We start from the raw sequence: 16205 nt of genomic DNA, 5'->3' as shown, positions 1-16205 counted from the left end.
AGACCATTACTTTGAATTCATTGAATATTAGTATGGGCCATGCATTCATGGAGCATTCTTCACTTAATCCTCATAATAACCACTAAAGGAGCTCATATTATTACATTGACTTCTCAACTGAGCATGCATTTGAAAAGCTTAAGCAATTTACCTAAGTTAGCAACTGAGCAAGTAAAAAGTGCTTGCATATTAATTAATAGTATTATTTGTGCTGTCTTAAAGTTGGGGTCATTGTCATTCATTTCACCTTTTTGATTTTGTGTGTGTGCATGTGTGTGCATGTGTGTGTGCGTGCATGCGTGTGTGTGTGTGTGTGTGTGTGTGTGTGTTTATGTAAGTAATACGGCTTGACCTCAGGGCCTGACACTATCCTTTAGCTTTTTTTACTCAAGGTTGGCACTCTACAACTAGCGCCACAGCTCTATTTCCAGCTTTTTGGTGGTTAGAATCTCATGGACTTTTCTGCCAAGCCTGTGTTTGAATCTCCTTAGATATCAGCCTCCAAAGTAGTTTGAAATACAACAATGAGTCATCAGCACCAGGACTGACCTTTGCTTTTTGTAATTAAATTAATTTGTTAATTGTCTAGGGTGAAAGAGCTATCTCCTATTTATAATTTTATCTTCTCTATCCAGTAAAACACCCAGCTCTAATAAATCATATATGAATTTATGTATGAGATAGATGAATTGCAGGAAGTTCATCATGAAATTCAGTAAGTAAATCATGTCCATTTTATATTTCCAACTTTTTCTTTATTATAATACTATGAGTTCCTAACTGAAACAAATGCAGAACTTGAGCACAAATTATTAGAGAGAGTAATGCTGTTTTGTTCACTTGAACTTTTTTTTTTGCCAGTCCTTCAGCTTGAACTCAGGACTTTGTACCTGAGCTTCTTTTGCTCAAGACTAGCACTCTACCACCTGAGCCACAGCGCCACTTCCAGCTTTTTCCGTTTATGAGGTGCTGAGGAATCGAACCCAGGGCTTCATGTATGATAGGCAAGCACTTTACCACTGAGCCACCTTCCCAGCCCTGTTCACTTGAGTATTTCAGGTTGATGTTGATTACAATTTTGTGGGAGTTTACAGATTTGTGGGGTCATGTGATTGATGCCTATATTGAAGAAGTGTTTATCTTATCATTGATTGAAGAATATCCACTCTACGAAAATTGTGTAGTTTAATCTTTCCAATGAATGAATTTGACATAAGCATACATTTATGATACCAAAGCCATAATCAAGGTACTATGCATACCCTTGTAGTCCTCGCAATATAGGAAAATACATATGTGACTCTATGTTATGAATCTTCAGTATGAAATCTACCCTTTTAGCTTGAGTGTGCATGGCTGTATTTTAGGTAAACATTCTAAAGCAGACATTCTATTTGTCTTTCGTAAATGCAAGTTTATACTCAATTATTGGGCATTGCACAATTCCTCTTTCCCTACTGCTTACTCCAGCCTCTTGCAGGTGTACCCCGCCCTCTCCATCTGTTCTGGATACCTTCTGTAAACAGAATCACCAATATTTGTCCTTTTCTCACCCTCTCTTCTTTGTTGTCTCTCCTTCCTTCCTTCCTTCCTTCCTTTCATCCTTCCTCCCTTCCTTCCTCCCTCCCTCCCTCCCTCCCTCCTTCCCTTCCTTCCTTCCTTCCCTCCTTCCTTCCTGTCACTTTCTCTTTCTTTTCCTCTTTCTCTCTCTTTCCTCTCCCTTTTTAAAATCTCTATCTCTTTGTTTTGGCTCTTGATTTATGGGAGATTCTTATAAAGTTTTAAAATTAATCCCTCATTAGATAAATGGTTTTCCAAATTCAAATATTTTCTCCTACTCTTCTGGAATTGGAGCTTTTTAGAATTCGGTGGCTCTACTCATCTATTTTTTTTCTCTAGTGTTTTTAATATCAAATACAAGATATCATTGCCAAGACTCATGTCAGGAGTGTTGTATTCTTCTGGGAGTTGTATAGTTTAAGTTCAAATGTTCAACCCATGTTGCGGTGACTTGTGTAACACAGGGTCCGAGTTTGTTGACTGAAAGGTATTTAATCTTGCCACTGTCTTGTGTTCAAGTCAATAATGAAGTCAGCAGTCTGATAAATAGTATTGCTTGCTTTTGCTTTTCTTTCCTAAATTAGTTTTCATGTATATCCCAGCAGTCTGAGTGGCTTGGTGATTTAAGTTTAAGGAGCAGAGGCCTGCAGATTTTATGTTCTAATTAATGAACACTGGTGTGTTCCAGGCACTATTTTACATGCTTTGTACGATTAAGCAAAGGAATCCCAGAACTTCCCCTTCTACAGCGAGGCCTGGCGTGTGTGTGAGGGGTGAGGAAGACTTCACAGCTCAGTGGCATTCGTGCAAAGACTGGCGGAAGGGAAGGTGTTAGCCAGGAGACTCTAGAACAGCTGGGTGCCACACAGAGAAAACAGGCCATCCAGGGGTCGGCATTCCATGTGTCTTTCGTTGGGTAGAAAGTGGCAATCCCAGTTATCCATGGAAGAAAGAACCCTAGGCAAAGGAACAGGAAGTGAGCCCCAAAGACCGTGAGGGGAGGGACCCCAGGGTACGCTGTGGGCAAATGGAATAACATTAGCTTCCTGTGTTAGTGAGACAGGGGAGACATAGCATGGTTTTCCAAGCCAAGTCTGCCTGAAATATGGACCACAGCTTCTTGGGGAAGAGTTGGAGTATCTGCTCCAGTTTGGGGAACAAAGATGGCTGCCTGCATCCTTGCAGGAGCAGTGCAGATGGTGGGTAGTGACTGAGGACCCTGGATGAACTTTGAGCTCTAGAAGCAGGAGCTGCTGAGAATTTGGATGTCAATTGTGAGAAAAGGAAGGTGGATCCGGGATTTTGGCTGAGACAACAGGAGAACTAAATTTACCATGTTGGTGAGTCTGGGAAGAGCAGAGCGAAAACTCAGGATTCAGTTCCCGGTGCTGCCATGCTGCGTGAGACAAGACTGCTTACATGTTGAGACTGGAGTTTGTGCATGCTGCCATGTTTAAGTAACAGCGCCAAAGTCAGCGTGGTGGAATGAAGTAAGGCACAAGAGGCGATCAAAGACGAGATTGCAGAAGAGCCGCAGGAAGGAAGAGGACCTGTGCTGGCATTTAAAACCATCCCTCTGTGCCTAGACTAACTATTGGTGTATTCTCTGTCATGGTTTATTTTACTTGTAAGCACTACAATTTTAAGTATTATGAAAAGTTGTTACTGAGTTTTTGATGATTGGGTTGGTGAGTTGATTTAGAAGTGCTAACGATCAAACAAACCTTTGCACCTACCATGTCAACTTGAGCCGAGTGTTTTCTTTGACCGAGGGCTTCACCACTCACCTTGTCTCTGCTGGATTGTAATCCTCCTCCTCTTCTTAAAATACCTTTTCCTGGATCAGTTTGGAAACCAGAAGTGAAAGAAAACAAACCCAACACCTGTTCCTGCTTCAGGAGGAAAATGATCATTTCCGATTTCCTCTTTTCTGCTCTTTGATCCGTCTGTCTGTTTCTCCAGTCTTCACCACCTTAGGCCTTGATGTTTGTTATTAGCAACACCCTCAAGAATGAAGGTTAATGCTATTTACCTTAGACAAACAGGGAGATTGTTGTAAAAAGGCTAGAGAATATATTTCTGGGAAGGAACTGGGTGTTACTTTATTTCTTCCAGGACATAAATGAATTGTTTATTTGTTGCAACAAAAAAATGTAGTGGACGTTCAAAATCATGCACTGATTTCCTCGAAAGCCTTACAGAAACCCCATTCACACATGGTCAGACTCACTGCCTTACGCGTAAATTAAATCACATGTTAACATACATACTCACTAGGTGGCAGCCACAGCCACCATCCAGCTTTCTAACATGTCCATCATTCAGTTCCCAGCATGAGTCCTGGCCAACCTCTGATCTGCTTGATGTCACTTTCCTGGGTATTTCATATAAACACAAGTGTGTGTGTTCATTTTCCTGTCACTTGCTTTCACCCAGCACAGTTTCTGTGTGCTGTAGCATGTATCAGGACTCCCTTCCTTCCTTCCCTCCCTCCTTCCCTCCCTTCCCCTTCCTCTCTCTCCTCCCAGCTCCCCTCTCTCCCTCTCCCTTCCTCCCACCCTCCCTTTCTTTCCTCCTTCCTTCCCTTTCTTCCACCCTTCCTCCCTCTCTCCTTTTCCTCTCCTCTCTCTTTCCTTTGTCCTCCCCTTCCTCCTTTCCTTCTCCCTTCTTTCTTTCCCTGAATAGGACTGTATTCTGTGTAGGGCATTTGGGTTGGTATAATGAAATACTTTAAACGTTTTTTAATTGTCAAGGTGATGTACAGAGCGGTTTGTTACATACATAAGGTGATGAGTACATTTCCTGTCAACCTTGCTGCTACTCTCAATTCTTTCCTGCTTTCTCTCCCCTACCCTCTCCCTGCCCCTCCCAGTTGTACGGATCCTTTCCAATGTATTGTGTATATCACTGTTGCATTGGTTCTGCACAACTTATAGACAGCATACATTGGCTTCTTACACTCACGTGCCCAAGGCCAGGCTTCCTCAAGTGTGGGGTGCAGTGAAGGCCTTCTGTCCAGCCACCACACCCCTCACGTCAGGATTGCTGCTCCCGAGAGCACTCTGCTCCTGAGTTACTCAGCTTCTAGTCTCCATTCTAATACGGTTGCATTGTGAATTTAGCTTTCAACATGAATGTTTCTATGTTTCTTTGGGGGGGGGGGAAGGAACACAGATTCAACGCATAGCATTTCAGCTTGGCTACACCAATTTATGCCTTTTTCTTAGCCACAGAATACATTTCACCGCCTTCTGGTAGCTCTGAAAGTCTAAACTCGCACCATTACGCAATATAGCAAACAATGCGAAGGCCTGAGGTTAAAGGGTACATTGTTTTGGCTGCATGTCAGACCCTCTAAACTCAGCGGTCAGCGGCAAAGGGGTTGGCTCCCAAGCCTCTGGGTGCCGGCCCACCCTGGTCGGGGGGGGGGGTCTGGGCCTCATCTCTGTTGGGCTGGCGGTGGTGGCCTTGCAGGTCAGGGAGCGTGATGACAGGGATAGGGATAGCCTGGTGGTCCTGCTCTCTCTGGCCCCAGAAACGCCCTTTGGAACTTCCAGGCCTGCGTAGCTTTCCTTCAGAGGCCAGTCACGCTGCACACCTGTGGCGCCATGCCTTCTCTGTCCCTGCCCCTCCCCTGTGCCCAGGAGCGGCTCTAGGATGTGTTTGCAACATACCTGGGTTGTCCCCAAATGTTGTCCCCCAGTGCAAGGATAAGGGGCCCGAAGCGTCCCTCAGGACAAGCCCAGGGGGCTCTGGGGTCCCTCCTTTGGAACAGCCTGTGCCCTGAAGGCGCACTGAGGCGACTCAAAGGCAGCCGCCCGCCAGCGTGGCAGGGAGGACAGCGCTTCCCCGCTCCGGGGAACCTCCAGCCCTTTGTGCTTTCTCCTCGGCACTGTTTCTGTCATTCTTCACACGTTGGACAGGATGTAACTCCTCCAAATCCGTGTTTTGTCACCCTTTGCTTAGAAATGCCGTCTTGAACCCACTTCTGTCTTCTCCCATTTTAGCATGCCGTCAGGAGCTGCCTTGAAATACCCAGAACACTTCCTTAATTTAGAGATGTCTTTTGCCAAAAGTTCTAGTTCCATCATCGGTCCTAAGTTCTGCCTTGCACAGAATCCGAAGACATGGAAGCATTCAGCCCAGCGATTCCACTGTGTGACACAGATGGCCTTTCTTCTGCTTCCCAGGAAAATATTCTTCGTGCCTGTCTAATAACTCGCCAGAATGGCTTTCACTGTCCACGTGGCTACCGACATTCTAGTTATGACTACTTCTGCAATCTTTAAGAAGATTAGTTTCTCTTCGACTCTCCTGTTCTGATCCCTTACAGAATTACTGTCTTACCACCCCATATAGGACAATCAAGACTTTTTCTGTCACTTACCTTCAATTTTTTTCTGCCCATTACCCTGTTTCAAACCTGCTCCAGGACTTTTTAGGTATTTGGTACAGCAACTTCCAGCTTCTAGTATTAAAATCTGTGTTGGTCTTCTGTTATACCAAAAATATCTGAGATGGGATAAGCTATAAACAAAAGAAATGTATTGCTAGTTGAGTCAGAGGCTGAGATTTCTAATATCGAGATCTATAAGGATAAATATTCAGTTAGGGTTTGTTCTTCTGTCTCCTTCCAAGATGGCGTCTTCTTGTTGTATCTTCACAATGCAGAAAGCGGAAGGACAAAAAGGGGCTCCGCGAGTCTCTCCTGTCCAGCTTGAAGGACTTCCATCCTCCACTCCTTAATCACCTCCCATTTTACTATTGTTGCATTGAGGATTTGGGGTTGGCTCCACGCCATCATTCCAATAAAGGAGTGCTACACTGTCATGTTTGCAGAAACCTCCAGCAGGAGTCACCTATTTGTCACTCATTGTTATTCCCTCCTTAGAACGAGGAGCAGTGCTACTGCGGATGCCCTGTAATACCCCTGTTTTGGAGGCGTCTTCTAACTGTGTGCTGTCTTGCTTCCGTTAACCTTACTTGTCTCAAACAGAATGAGATTTAGCAGTGTCTGATCTCCATGCTTACATGAATGACTATGAATGGATTCGATATTTCCGCTAGCATTTTTGCTCATCATAATAGTTTGGCTTTTAGCCAAAATAAGATTCTCTCTGATTAGTGTAGTTGAACACTTCAAACCGATATTTTTCTGAGAACATGCGCTGTAAAACAAGAGAGCTCGGCTGTCTGAGACATGTTTTGTCTCTGGGAGAACAGTGATGGGAGACCCCATGTCCAACATGCAGGTGGTAATGGTAGTACACCTTTTGCTTTTTTAGCATTTGCGGAATCCAGCATCTGGAGCGAATTGGAAAGAAGCTGAATCTCTTCGACTCCCTCTACTTCTGCATTGTGACATTTTCTACTGTGGGCTTTGGGGATGTCACCCCGGAGACCTGGCCCTCCAAGCTGTTTGTGGTTGCGATGATCTGTGTTGCTCTGGTGGTTTTACCCATACAGGTAAACACGACCTTTGTTCATTTTATAGAAGCATGCAACTCCTATGAGATTGACTCTTTCACATTCTACAATAAACACAGGCTGGCTTATTTCATCATCATGTCAACTATTTATATTATTTCAGAAATGCTCATTTTTTTGACATTTCATTCCAAACACTGAGTTGTTTCTTTTCCTCCAATCACAGCTGATAACTCATATGATTTCAGTTACTTGTTTCCTTTTCAACACAATGACAACCATATTCATCATAAGATACGATTATTTTTAGTGATTGGCCAACAAATGAAAGAAGTGAATTTGGGAAGGATTCAATTCCTTCTTGTGAATAATCACTAAATCTGTACACTGCAATGAAGTGAAGATTTATTCGCTGTATTGGTGGATGAAAACAAAATGGAGACATGGACTTTAAATAGCAATGTCCCATTTTGGGCAGTGACTACGGAGCTCCCAAAGGGACAGAAATATTCAATGTGATTACAGATGAGTAGAAGCAGTCTCTAACCTCTCACATCCTGAGTCCTTGGTGTCGAGGGCATCAATGACAAATACAATTTAGCCTTGCAAGCTAATTCCACAATGTGGTCCCCGGTGTATCAAAAAGCACCTCAAACACGTACAAAAATGGCCTCCCCTCCACCTGTGTCTTCCTGACATTCGCCCTGTGTGCCCTCCCTTCCCCCAGGTCAGCTTCTGCACTTCTGGAAGGTGGCACTGGGCACGAGGTCCTGCCTCCGACCTTTGCAAGACACGCGAGTGTAGCCAGGCGGAGGAATGTGTAGAAATGCACAGGGGATTCTTCTCTTCCCCTCAGCCCATGACACAGCAAGCCAAAATCAGGGGGACAACACACATCTTATTGGCCTGATAGGATAGGCCTGATAGAAGTAACCTCATGTTAGTATGTTTCTTTGGAGACTTGAAGCTCCCTAGTGACCTCGGTAGACTCTGAAGAAATCCCATGATCATGATTTTATTCTCACCACATCCCATCTGAAAGACTTGAGTGAAGTGAACAGTAGATGTCCTGCATTGATTTTTTTTTTCTGTTTGTGTGTCTGGTGTTCTCCTTCCCATGTGAAAAATACACTCACTGCAGTTTGAGCAGTTGGCCTACTTGTGGATGGAAAGACAAAAGTCAGGAGGTAACTACAGCCGCCACAGGGCCCAGACTGAAAAGCATGTTGTTCTGTGTGTCAGCTCACTGAAGATCGACTTACTGATGGACTTCTTAAATGAATTCTATGCGCATCCGCGACTACAGGTACACTTGGATTTTATTATTCACCACACCACACCATCCATGCTAACATCTTGTCAAAGCCAATTAAGCAGCCCTGCAGACGGCCAGCATGCTGGAGGGTTTTTATTTATGTATTTCGAAATTTAGAAGCAGTAAATGAACTACAAATATAACCGGGAACATAGAAAAACTGCAGGAGGGATAAACAATACTTTAAAGTTCTTTCTGTATCTACACTTAAAACCAGATGGAATTATGCTAATTCTGGAAACCAAGGATTTTCTTTGAATTAAAAGGTTGCTTTCTCCCCTCTTGGGTAAAGCATCAGTGATGTTTTTCTTTTCTTTTTTTAAAAATGAAACAGTGAATTTTAACATAAAATGTAATAAAACAATGAAGGTGCCAATGTAAGGTCATCTGTTCCCTTGTGTACTTGAGAAGTGAGCAAAATATTGCCAAGGGAATTTTAGAAGTCTGGAAGGTCCTTTGCCTGTTTGTTTTCAGGAATATAAGAAGTTCTATTTATAGGTGCAGTAAATTCCAAGAATGGCACAAGAATTAGGTGAATTAAAAACATAAAGAAAGATCTTTTTGTTTGTCTGTCCAGATAAAAATCTCTGGAAATTTCTTCTACTTTCAGAGTACAGGGTTAATGGAGATTTAGCTTTCTTTTTTCCTGCTTGCTGAAAATAGTATAGTTTGAAGAATTAAGAGTTACTGGTCTTGTACCTCATCAATCAGATTTTGTCAAGGGGTAGAATAATGTCAAGACCAACACAGTAATAAGTATATCTAATAATCCTTCCCTTAAAATAAAGAAAATACTTTGGAGACCCTTTTAACTATTATGTGTTTACATTAAAATTAATTTATAAGTGAAAACTGTACGATACATTCCTCTATTTTCATATTCATGACTTTGTATTTTTGTAGAAGTTCTTTATCATGTTTTAGAGTAAAATCATCTTTTCATAACTTACAGTCTGTATATATTAAGAAAAATCTATTGTGGGGAGAAATTTGATCCTACAATAAATAATTAAATCTAATATTGATGTAGACACTTACTTAAAACTGTTTTATTAGGGAAAAATGGGAGAGAGTGAGGGAAGGGTGACATTGGCCAAGCAGCATTGATTCATTGCTTGACTTATGGAATTGTAACCCTTTTCTAAATTTCTCATTAATAACAGTGACTAAAAAAATCGCAACAACAACAAAAATAAAATCATTTTATCATTTAGAAAGCCTTTGCATTTTCTCCAAAGGACTACACATTTCCTAATATTTTGATCTTAAACCCTTTCATTTTTTTTGGTACCTCTTGCTCTTCAAAATGCTCATCAACAATTTTTCCAAGTGATCAGTTCATAATATTGTCACCAAATAATATAAATCACAGTGGCAGCTTTGGGTTCTACCTGGTATTCAAGGTATCATTTAGGATGATAATGAAGTTATGAATTGAGCCTTCATTCAATTTTTCTTTTAACTGTTGAATCTACCTGTGTGGTATGTCACTTAAAGCACCAAGTGTTTGCACACCCCTCCCATTTTGTTTCGAACAGGATTATTACGTGGTGATTTTATGCCCTACGGAGATGGACGTGCAAGTTCGCAGGGTCTTGCAGATTCCGATGTGGTCCCAGCGAGTGATCTACCTTCAAGGCTCAGCTCTCAAAGATCAGGATCTATTGAGAGCAAAGTAGGTGTACTGATCTCTGCTCCCGTTTTAAAGGTTACCATTTCTGATGCTTTGGTGTCTTTTTTTTCCTCCTCCAAGTTGTAGCAGTTATCAGTGCTGCAAGGTTGTTTTCAAATGTGTATTTGAATGTGGGAGTCAGACTTGGACTTGGTAGGGTCAGAATCAGAGCATCGATGCATTTCCTCCTCTTTCCAGCCTCGCCCCACACCCATGGCTTCCAGCCGTCTGCGTCTGCACCACGCACGGGGAAGCAGGGTTAGCTCAGCTGGTAATAGCTGCCAGGCCCATCCAGCCTCCCTGCTAGAGTGGTCCCCAGATCCCTGAAGGCTGCTTTGATTCCACAAATAAACACATGGGACTAAGAAGGATGTGGGATAGCAAAGGGAAGGAGCCAGAGTTATGTCCTTTAACGCACTTGCAGACAGTGCTAGTGCTGTCTGGTGGAGGAGACAGAGGGTCCCTGAGGGCTGCAGGGACCAGGAGATCAGTGAGCCATCTACCTGCGCCACCCCGGCGCTGCCAGGCCTGGGCAAGGCTCCCGAGGGGCGCAGACTGAACCTGCTGTCGCCCAATGCAGAGAACAAGGAGTAAAGACTCCAATCAAGCGGCAAAGGTCAGCTGCATGAGTTTTGAATTGTCTTGGTGAAAATATTTACAAATGCTAGCCAACACTCATCTTATCATAAAAAGTTGTGTATCAGCGTGTTTTCTTTCTTTTCAGAACGGTTTGCTTTGGATACATTTCGTAAACCTTTCAGCTTTCCTCTCCACTGAAAGTATTTTTGGCAAAGGTTTATTTTATCCTAGTGTAACAGAATGATAAGCCCTTTCTTCTTTTGAAAAGAAACGTTCTTGTGTTTTTAAACATTATGTATCAAGCACTAAAGGATATTTCTTTATTACTATTTAAGATATAGCACACCTTCACACAAAGGGAGGGGGATGGAGTCGTCTTCAAGAAAAATAAATGTACAGTAGAGTTTGATTCACCAATACCGAATTGCTTTGTTCGCACTCTTAATTTACCTGAGACATTGTAGCTAACATGGAATTCATCAGCAAGCAGAGTCCAATGGCATGCCGTAATTTGTGCAAAGCATATATGTGAAAATATACAGTCATAGGAGAAGAAAGCCTTTACTCTTTTTAACTTCCATCATAAACTACTGAATTAAATAAACAGCCCAACAGAATTCTTTCATTCAGAGTCAAATACAGTCAGGATATACTAGAAACTCAACTTTTCTTTAAGGTTATAGTTACATACACACAATCCACCTGTACTGAATGGGTTGAAGCTGGTGGTTCATGCCTATAATTCTAGCTATTTAGGAGGCTGAAATCTGAGGATCATGGTTCAAAGCCAACTGGGCAGGAAAGTCTGAGACTCTAATCTCCAATTACCAAGCAAAAAACTGGAAGTGGAGCTGTAGCTCAGGTGGTAGAGTGCTTGCCTTGAGTGCAAGAGCCAATTTAGTGCCCAGATCCTGAGTTCAAGCCTCAGTATCAGCACAAAAAATAAATACATAAATAGACTGTGCATTGTAATTCTGGTTACTTTTGTTGGTTCAGCACACTGATTTCACGGTGTGACTCTCTTCTTCTGACTGTGTTTAGGATGGATGACGCTAAGGCCTGTTTCATTCTGAGCAGCCGTTGCGAGGTGGACAGAACCTCATCTGTAAGTTGTGCTTTTCCACCTTCGAAGATGTTGTTCATAATTTTTTTTAAATCTGCAGATTAAATATATCGGTGCACCAATGAGCAGCAGCTATTTCTTAGCTGTTTTGCCACACTACACAGGGTTCTACTGCCTTTTTTGATCCACAAATATCCTCTGGATTTCTGTTGATCAGAACTAACGGAGAACTAGATGATGTTTTTGTTGTCAGCTATGTCCATTGTCAATCAAGCGGCCTCGTTGTTCTGGGCTCTGAAAGAAGGCAGGTGGCTGGGTGGTGCAGGAGACTTCCGAAAATATCTATGCATTTATGAAAATCTACTTTGAGGCACCTAGGGTGGGGACTGGGAATTTGGGAACTTCCGGAAGACACCCAGCAGGTAAGTGAAGTCATGTCGCACTTTTACAGGGTGTCTGTGATTTGTGTGGTGAGTGTTGTGTTTTGCAAACTTAGAAGCTAATGAAATACATGATTAAATTGTGACTTCCATTTGGCTTAAGAGTACCTTTGAAGTGCATGTTTGGTTTTGTTTTTTTTTTTAAGTGCTGGAGTATTTTGTCCTGGTTTCTAAACCCATCTTGGTGCTGAACTGTGTATGGTGCTCACACCAACAAGAACTCTGGGTAATGTCTGCGGTTACTGCAGACAGGATGACATATAGGAAATAGGCCTTAACGGACACGGGTGCATGGAGGTTACCAAGGAGACGCAGTCTGTGACAGGTGCTGGGGGCTGCCGTCCCCAGCAGGCCATCCTCTGGAATGCTTTCCTCTACCTACCTGCGGTGTTTTACTGATTTGTACAAATATGAAACCAGCATTCTCCTTGCTCGTTTGAAGAGGGCTGCCGTGGGCTAAATTATGTCCCCACCAAATTTATGTTCAAAGTCCTGACCCTAAAAAGCTTGGAACCTGGGCTTATTTGGAAAGAAGTTCCTAGAAACCTTAATCGAGTTATCCTGAAGTCACACAGCACAGTCTACTCCAAAATGACTGATGTCAGCTGAGCGCTGGTGGCTCATGCCTGGAATCCTAGCTACTCAGGAGGCTGAGATCTGAAGATCACGGTTCAAAGCCAGCCCGGGCAGGAAAGTCCATGAGACTCTTATCGCCAATAAACCACCAAAAAACCGGAAGTGTCGCCATGGCTCAAGTGGTAGAGCGCTCGCCTTGAGCTGAAGAGCTGAGGGACAGTGTCCAGGCCCAGAGTTCAAGCCCTACAACTGACAAAAAAAAAAAAAAGACTGATGTCTTATTTAAGAAAAAAAAAGGAAATTTCAAGACAGATGTAGATACAGGAAAGATTCCAAATGAACATGAAAGAAACTCACTAGGAGCCAAAGAGAAGCCTGGAACAGATACCTCTCTCCCAGCTTTGGAGGGGACAAATGCTGCCAACTTCCCTTCAGCCGCAGGAGCTGTGAGACAAGCAATTCCTGTGTTTAACTCACCCAGTTTGTGGCTCTTCATTACAGAAGCCCCAAAGCTAGTAGTTGGGCATAAACCAAACAAATGATTGGAACAGTTGTATGATGCTTCTTTTAAAAAGATATATATATATATATATATGCAGATATGTACATATAGATGTATATATATATATATATATATATATATATATGTCATCACTTCCTTCCTTTCCACATTTACTACTTTAATTAAACGCAGATCCTCTCAGCTCATGAAAGCAGTTTCAGTAGCTTCCTTGTGGGTTTGGCACAGTTAGTGGTCCAAACATATTTACTGAGCAAATGAATTCAAGTTGATGATAGTCTTGTGTGTCTTTAATTATTACATTAATGTAATTTTGAATCTTGTGCCCCTCAAGTATTAACTTTTTTTGTGGTAAAATACATTCTTTTGCTCTCTTTCATGACACTGAGCAGCAAGAGCAGAGAAGACATTCGGAAATGGAGGTCTGACATCTTCTAGAGTTCTCTATAAGATGAATTTGGGAATTTGCCACCTATCAATATGTTCCATTTCCCGTGGACACTCGTAACTTGGCAAGAATTTAATGAATGAACATATTTACCGCACAACGACAAAGGGCTGGTTAATTGAGGTCACCACAGTAGAATTTTGGAAGGTTAAGAGAGTGGTAAATGAACGGCAGCAGACGTGGCTGGAAAGAAGTTCAAGTTTAGGTTGTGAGAGGAAAGACATGAGACGGAGGATGCTTTTTACCACAGAACCTGAGAGTCTCAAAAGTCTCGGGAAATAGAGGAGCCAGATGCCTGTGAAAGTTGGGCTCCATGTAGGCCTGGCTCTGTGAGTGGTGGTTAAAACTCTTTAAGGAAGAGAAGACATTACCCTGCATTTCTTCACATATACATTGCTAGCGACTCTCCACGCCCTGGAAGTTTTACTGTGGAGTCAGGGTGAGCTCGGGTCACTGTCCTTTCTGAAACTTGGGGCTCCTGACACCCCAAGTTTAGGGGAACTTGAAACAAGATTCCTCAGGGAAAGTGCCAGGGCTTTCCAGCTTCTCTTTGAACCCCAGCAGGCCCATTCACATCTCCGTCCCACCAAGGTCTCTGTGTGCGTGTCTGTGGAGTGTGGTGTTAGTGCATACGATCTGTGGTGTGCGTCTGACGTGCATGTGCTGTGGCGTGTGACATGGATGTGCTCAGGTAAACCTGCGAATTGGAAGTTTCCAGGACACTGTCACAGAGCAGCCTTCGTAGCAAAGCCCCCTGGAAAGACTCCCCACTTTCCATTCCGGTCTCTGCAACACAAGCTAGAAGTAGAGCGGTGGAGCTCCAGCCTTGAGTGGAGAAGCTCCCGGAGAGTGGGAATGCTTGGCTTCCAGCCCCAGTATCAGGACAAACAAAGGAGAAAAATCAGGAAAGAATACTGTGAGCCACAGTGCGAAATATGGAGATGAATGAGAGAATAATGCGTGTAGGGGCTTCGCTGGGGCGGTCCCACTGGAAAGGGGAGCCGTTTGTGTGTTAGGGAGCTTGGAATGCTGTTATTCATAGGAACGAAAGGCAGGCGTAGGTTTGACAGTAGCTTTAGTTAAATAGAAGTTAACTTGTGGCTGTTTAGGCTAAAATTCATTCATCTGAAAGATGAGGCCTCTGTTTTGAGGTGATAAATGAGCTCTTGGCCCTACCAGCTGGATGTGACCTTTGAAATGCCAGAAAGACACCGAAGGAGTTTATCATTGGAAGTGTGTGTATTTTGAAAGCATTTTTCTTTTGGTTTTAATCATTACAAAGGCGTTTCCCTTCACTGTGTCAGGATATAAATTCAGTATATCCTGATCATTGTCTTCCTTTCATCATTCTCCTCTGTCTCTCCAATTGCCCTCAATTTTCCAAATTCCATGTTCACATACGTACCTTGAATCTGACGACTCCCTTCACCCACCTTTCCTCTCTCCATTTGTCTGCCCACCCACCCTTGACCTCAAAATCCCCACACCCCATGACACCTCCAGTCTCTGCTTCTGGAAACTCATTTTATGAAATGGAAAGTTCAAGGAAGTTGCACAAGAGATACCCCACCCCTTGCATAAACCTTGCTTTCGTATATTTTTATATGCGTGAGTATACTAAAAAAAAAAGAAATTCAACATTCTGAAACCGGATGAGAATATTTAACCTTGTTCACCACCTGTAGCTCAGAAGGCGCACAGACTAGACATGTCTAGCGAAGCAGAGTAAAGCAGGTAGAACCAAACAGCTGTTTTCTCTTCAGAGAGCATGCCAAGAAGGAGGCAGCAAGGATAACTGTGGGTGTAGCAGAGGAGCAAGGGTTGGGAGGCGTAAGGAGAGCAAACTGGTCCTTGGGAGCCCAATGGAAGTGAAGGCCAAGGAAGGGCATCCTGATCGAGAACATGGAGAGTACTACTGGGTCCTGGTAGCTTGATAGTCTTGATAGACAGGAAAGGTCAACAAACACAGATACCCATGAGAAGCCACCAAATGTGCAGCTGATATACCTTCCTCTTTGGCAAGCGTCAGAGCATCCCTCATTTGTTTATGTTTGGAACTCTGACAGCCCTCGATGAGACAGTTCCTCAGTGACTGATGAGGATTTTTAATGCGCTCCTGTCTGGACATACCGATAGATGAGCACTCATTCATGGTTTCTAAGACTATTTGTACATAGAGGTGGGCCCAGTGATCCAAACAAAGTAGACTTATTCAGAAAAGGAAACCCAGACACATTTATTTGTGTGCGTTTGTGTGCAGTCTGATGACTAGCTAGCAACGTGAGCAGGGAGAACACCGTATTGCTTGGTAGTGAACAGGCCCTGGTGGTATAAATTATCTGCTGGGAAAGATCTAGCATGGTCTGGATGCAAACACGTTCTGTTCCACACAGAGGGTGGTTCAACAATTCCCTTAACCCACGCTTGTCCTTCTCCGGCGTTTGGCTGAAGTCCATTCAGGAGCATTGAGGTGGCTGCTCTGTGACTCTTCAGAAGTGAATACGCTGATTACTTCTACATTTTGCGAAATACCTAGGCTAGCTTACATTCCCCCCCCCCCCAAGACTACGTGGTAAATGTATAAAACCTTATTCCAGAAAATCCT

The 16205-nt window shown here is 43.1% G+C and overlaps 1 protein-coding gene across 4 annotated transcripts in view; it reads left to right on the top strand.

Moving 5' to 3' along the window:
• Positions 1-16205, top strand: part of Kcnt2 (potassium channel, sodium activated subfamily T, member 2) — a 262318-nt gene that overhangs the window by 133670 nt on the left and 112443 nt on the right. For all 4 annotated transcript variants that reach the window (XM_013017373.1, XM_013017372.1, XM_013017371.1 and 1 more), the window contains 4 exons: positions 6846-7026; positions 8129-8293; positions 9841-9977; positions 11595-11658. In XM_013017373.1, coding sequence (XP_012872827.1) covers positions 6846-7026; positions 8129-8293; positions 9841-9977; positions 11595-11658 — 547 coding nt within the window. The remainder of the gene's footprint in view (positions 1-6845; positions 7027-8128; positions 8294-9840; positions 9978-11594; positions 11659-16205) is intronic.

The sequence above is a fragment of the Dipodomys ordii genome, unplaced genomic scaffold (assembly GCF_000151885.1).
Source record: "Dipodomys ordii isolate 6190 unplaced genomic scaffold, Dord_2.0 Scaffold35, whole genome shotgun sequence".
In the NCBI taxonomy this organism is placed as follows: domain Eukaryota; kingdom Metazoa; phylum Chordata; class Mammalia; order Rodentia; family Heteromyidae; genus Dipodomys; species Dipodomys ordii.
Note: the sequence above shows the minus strand (reverse complement) of the source record. Positions and strands in the feature narration are given on the sequence as shown.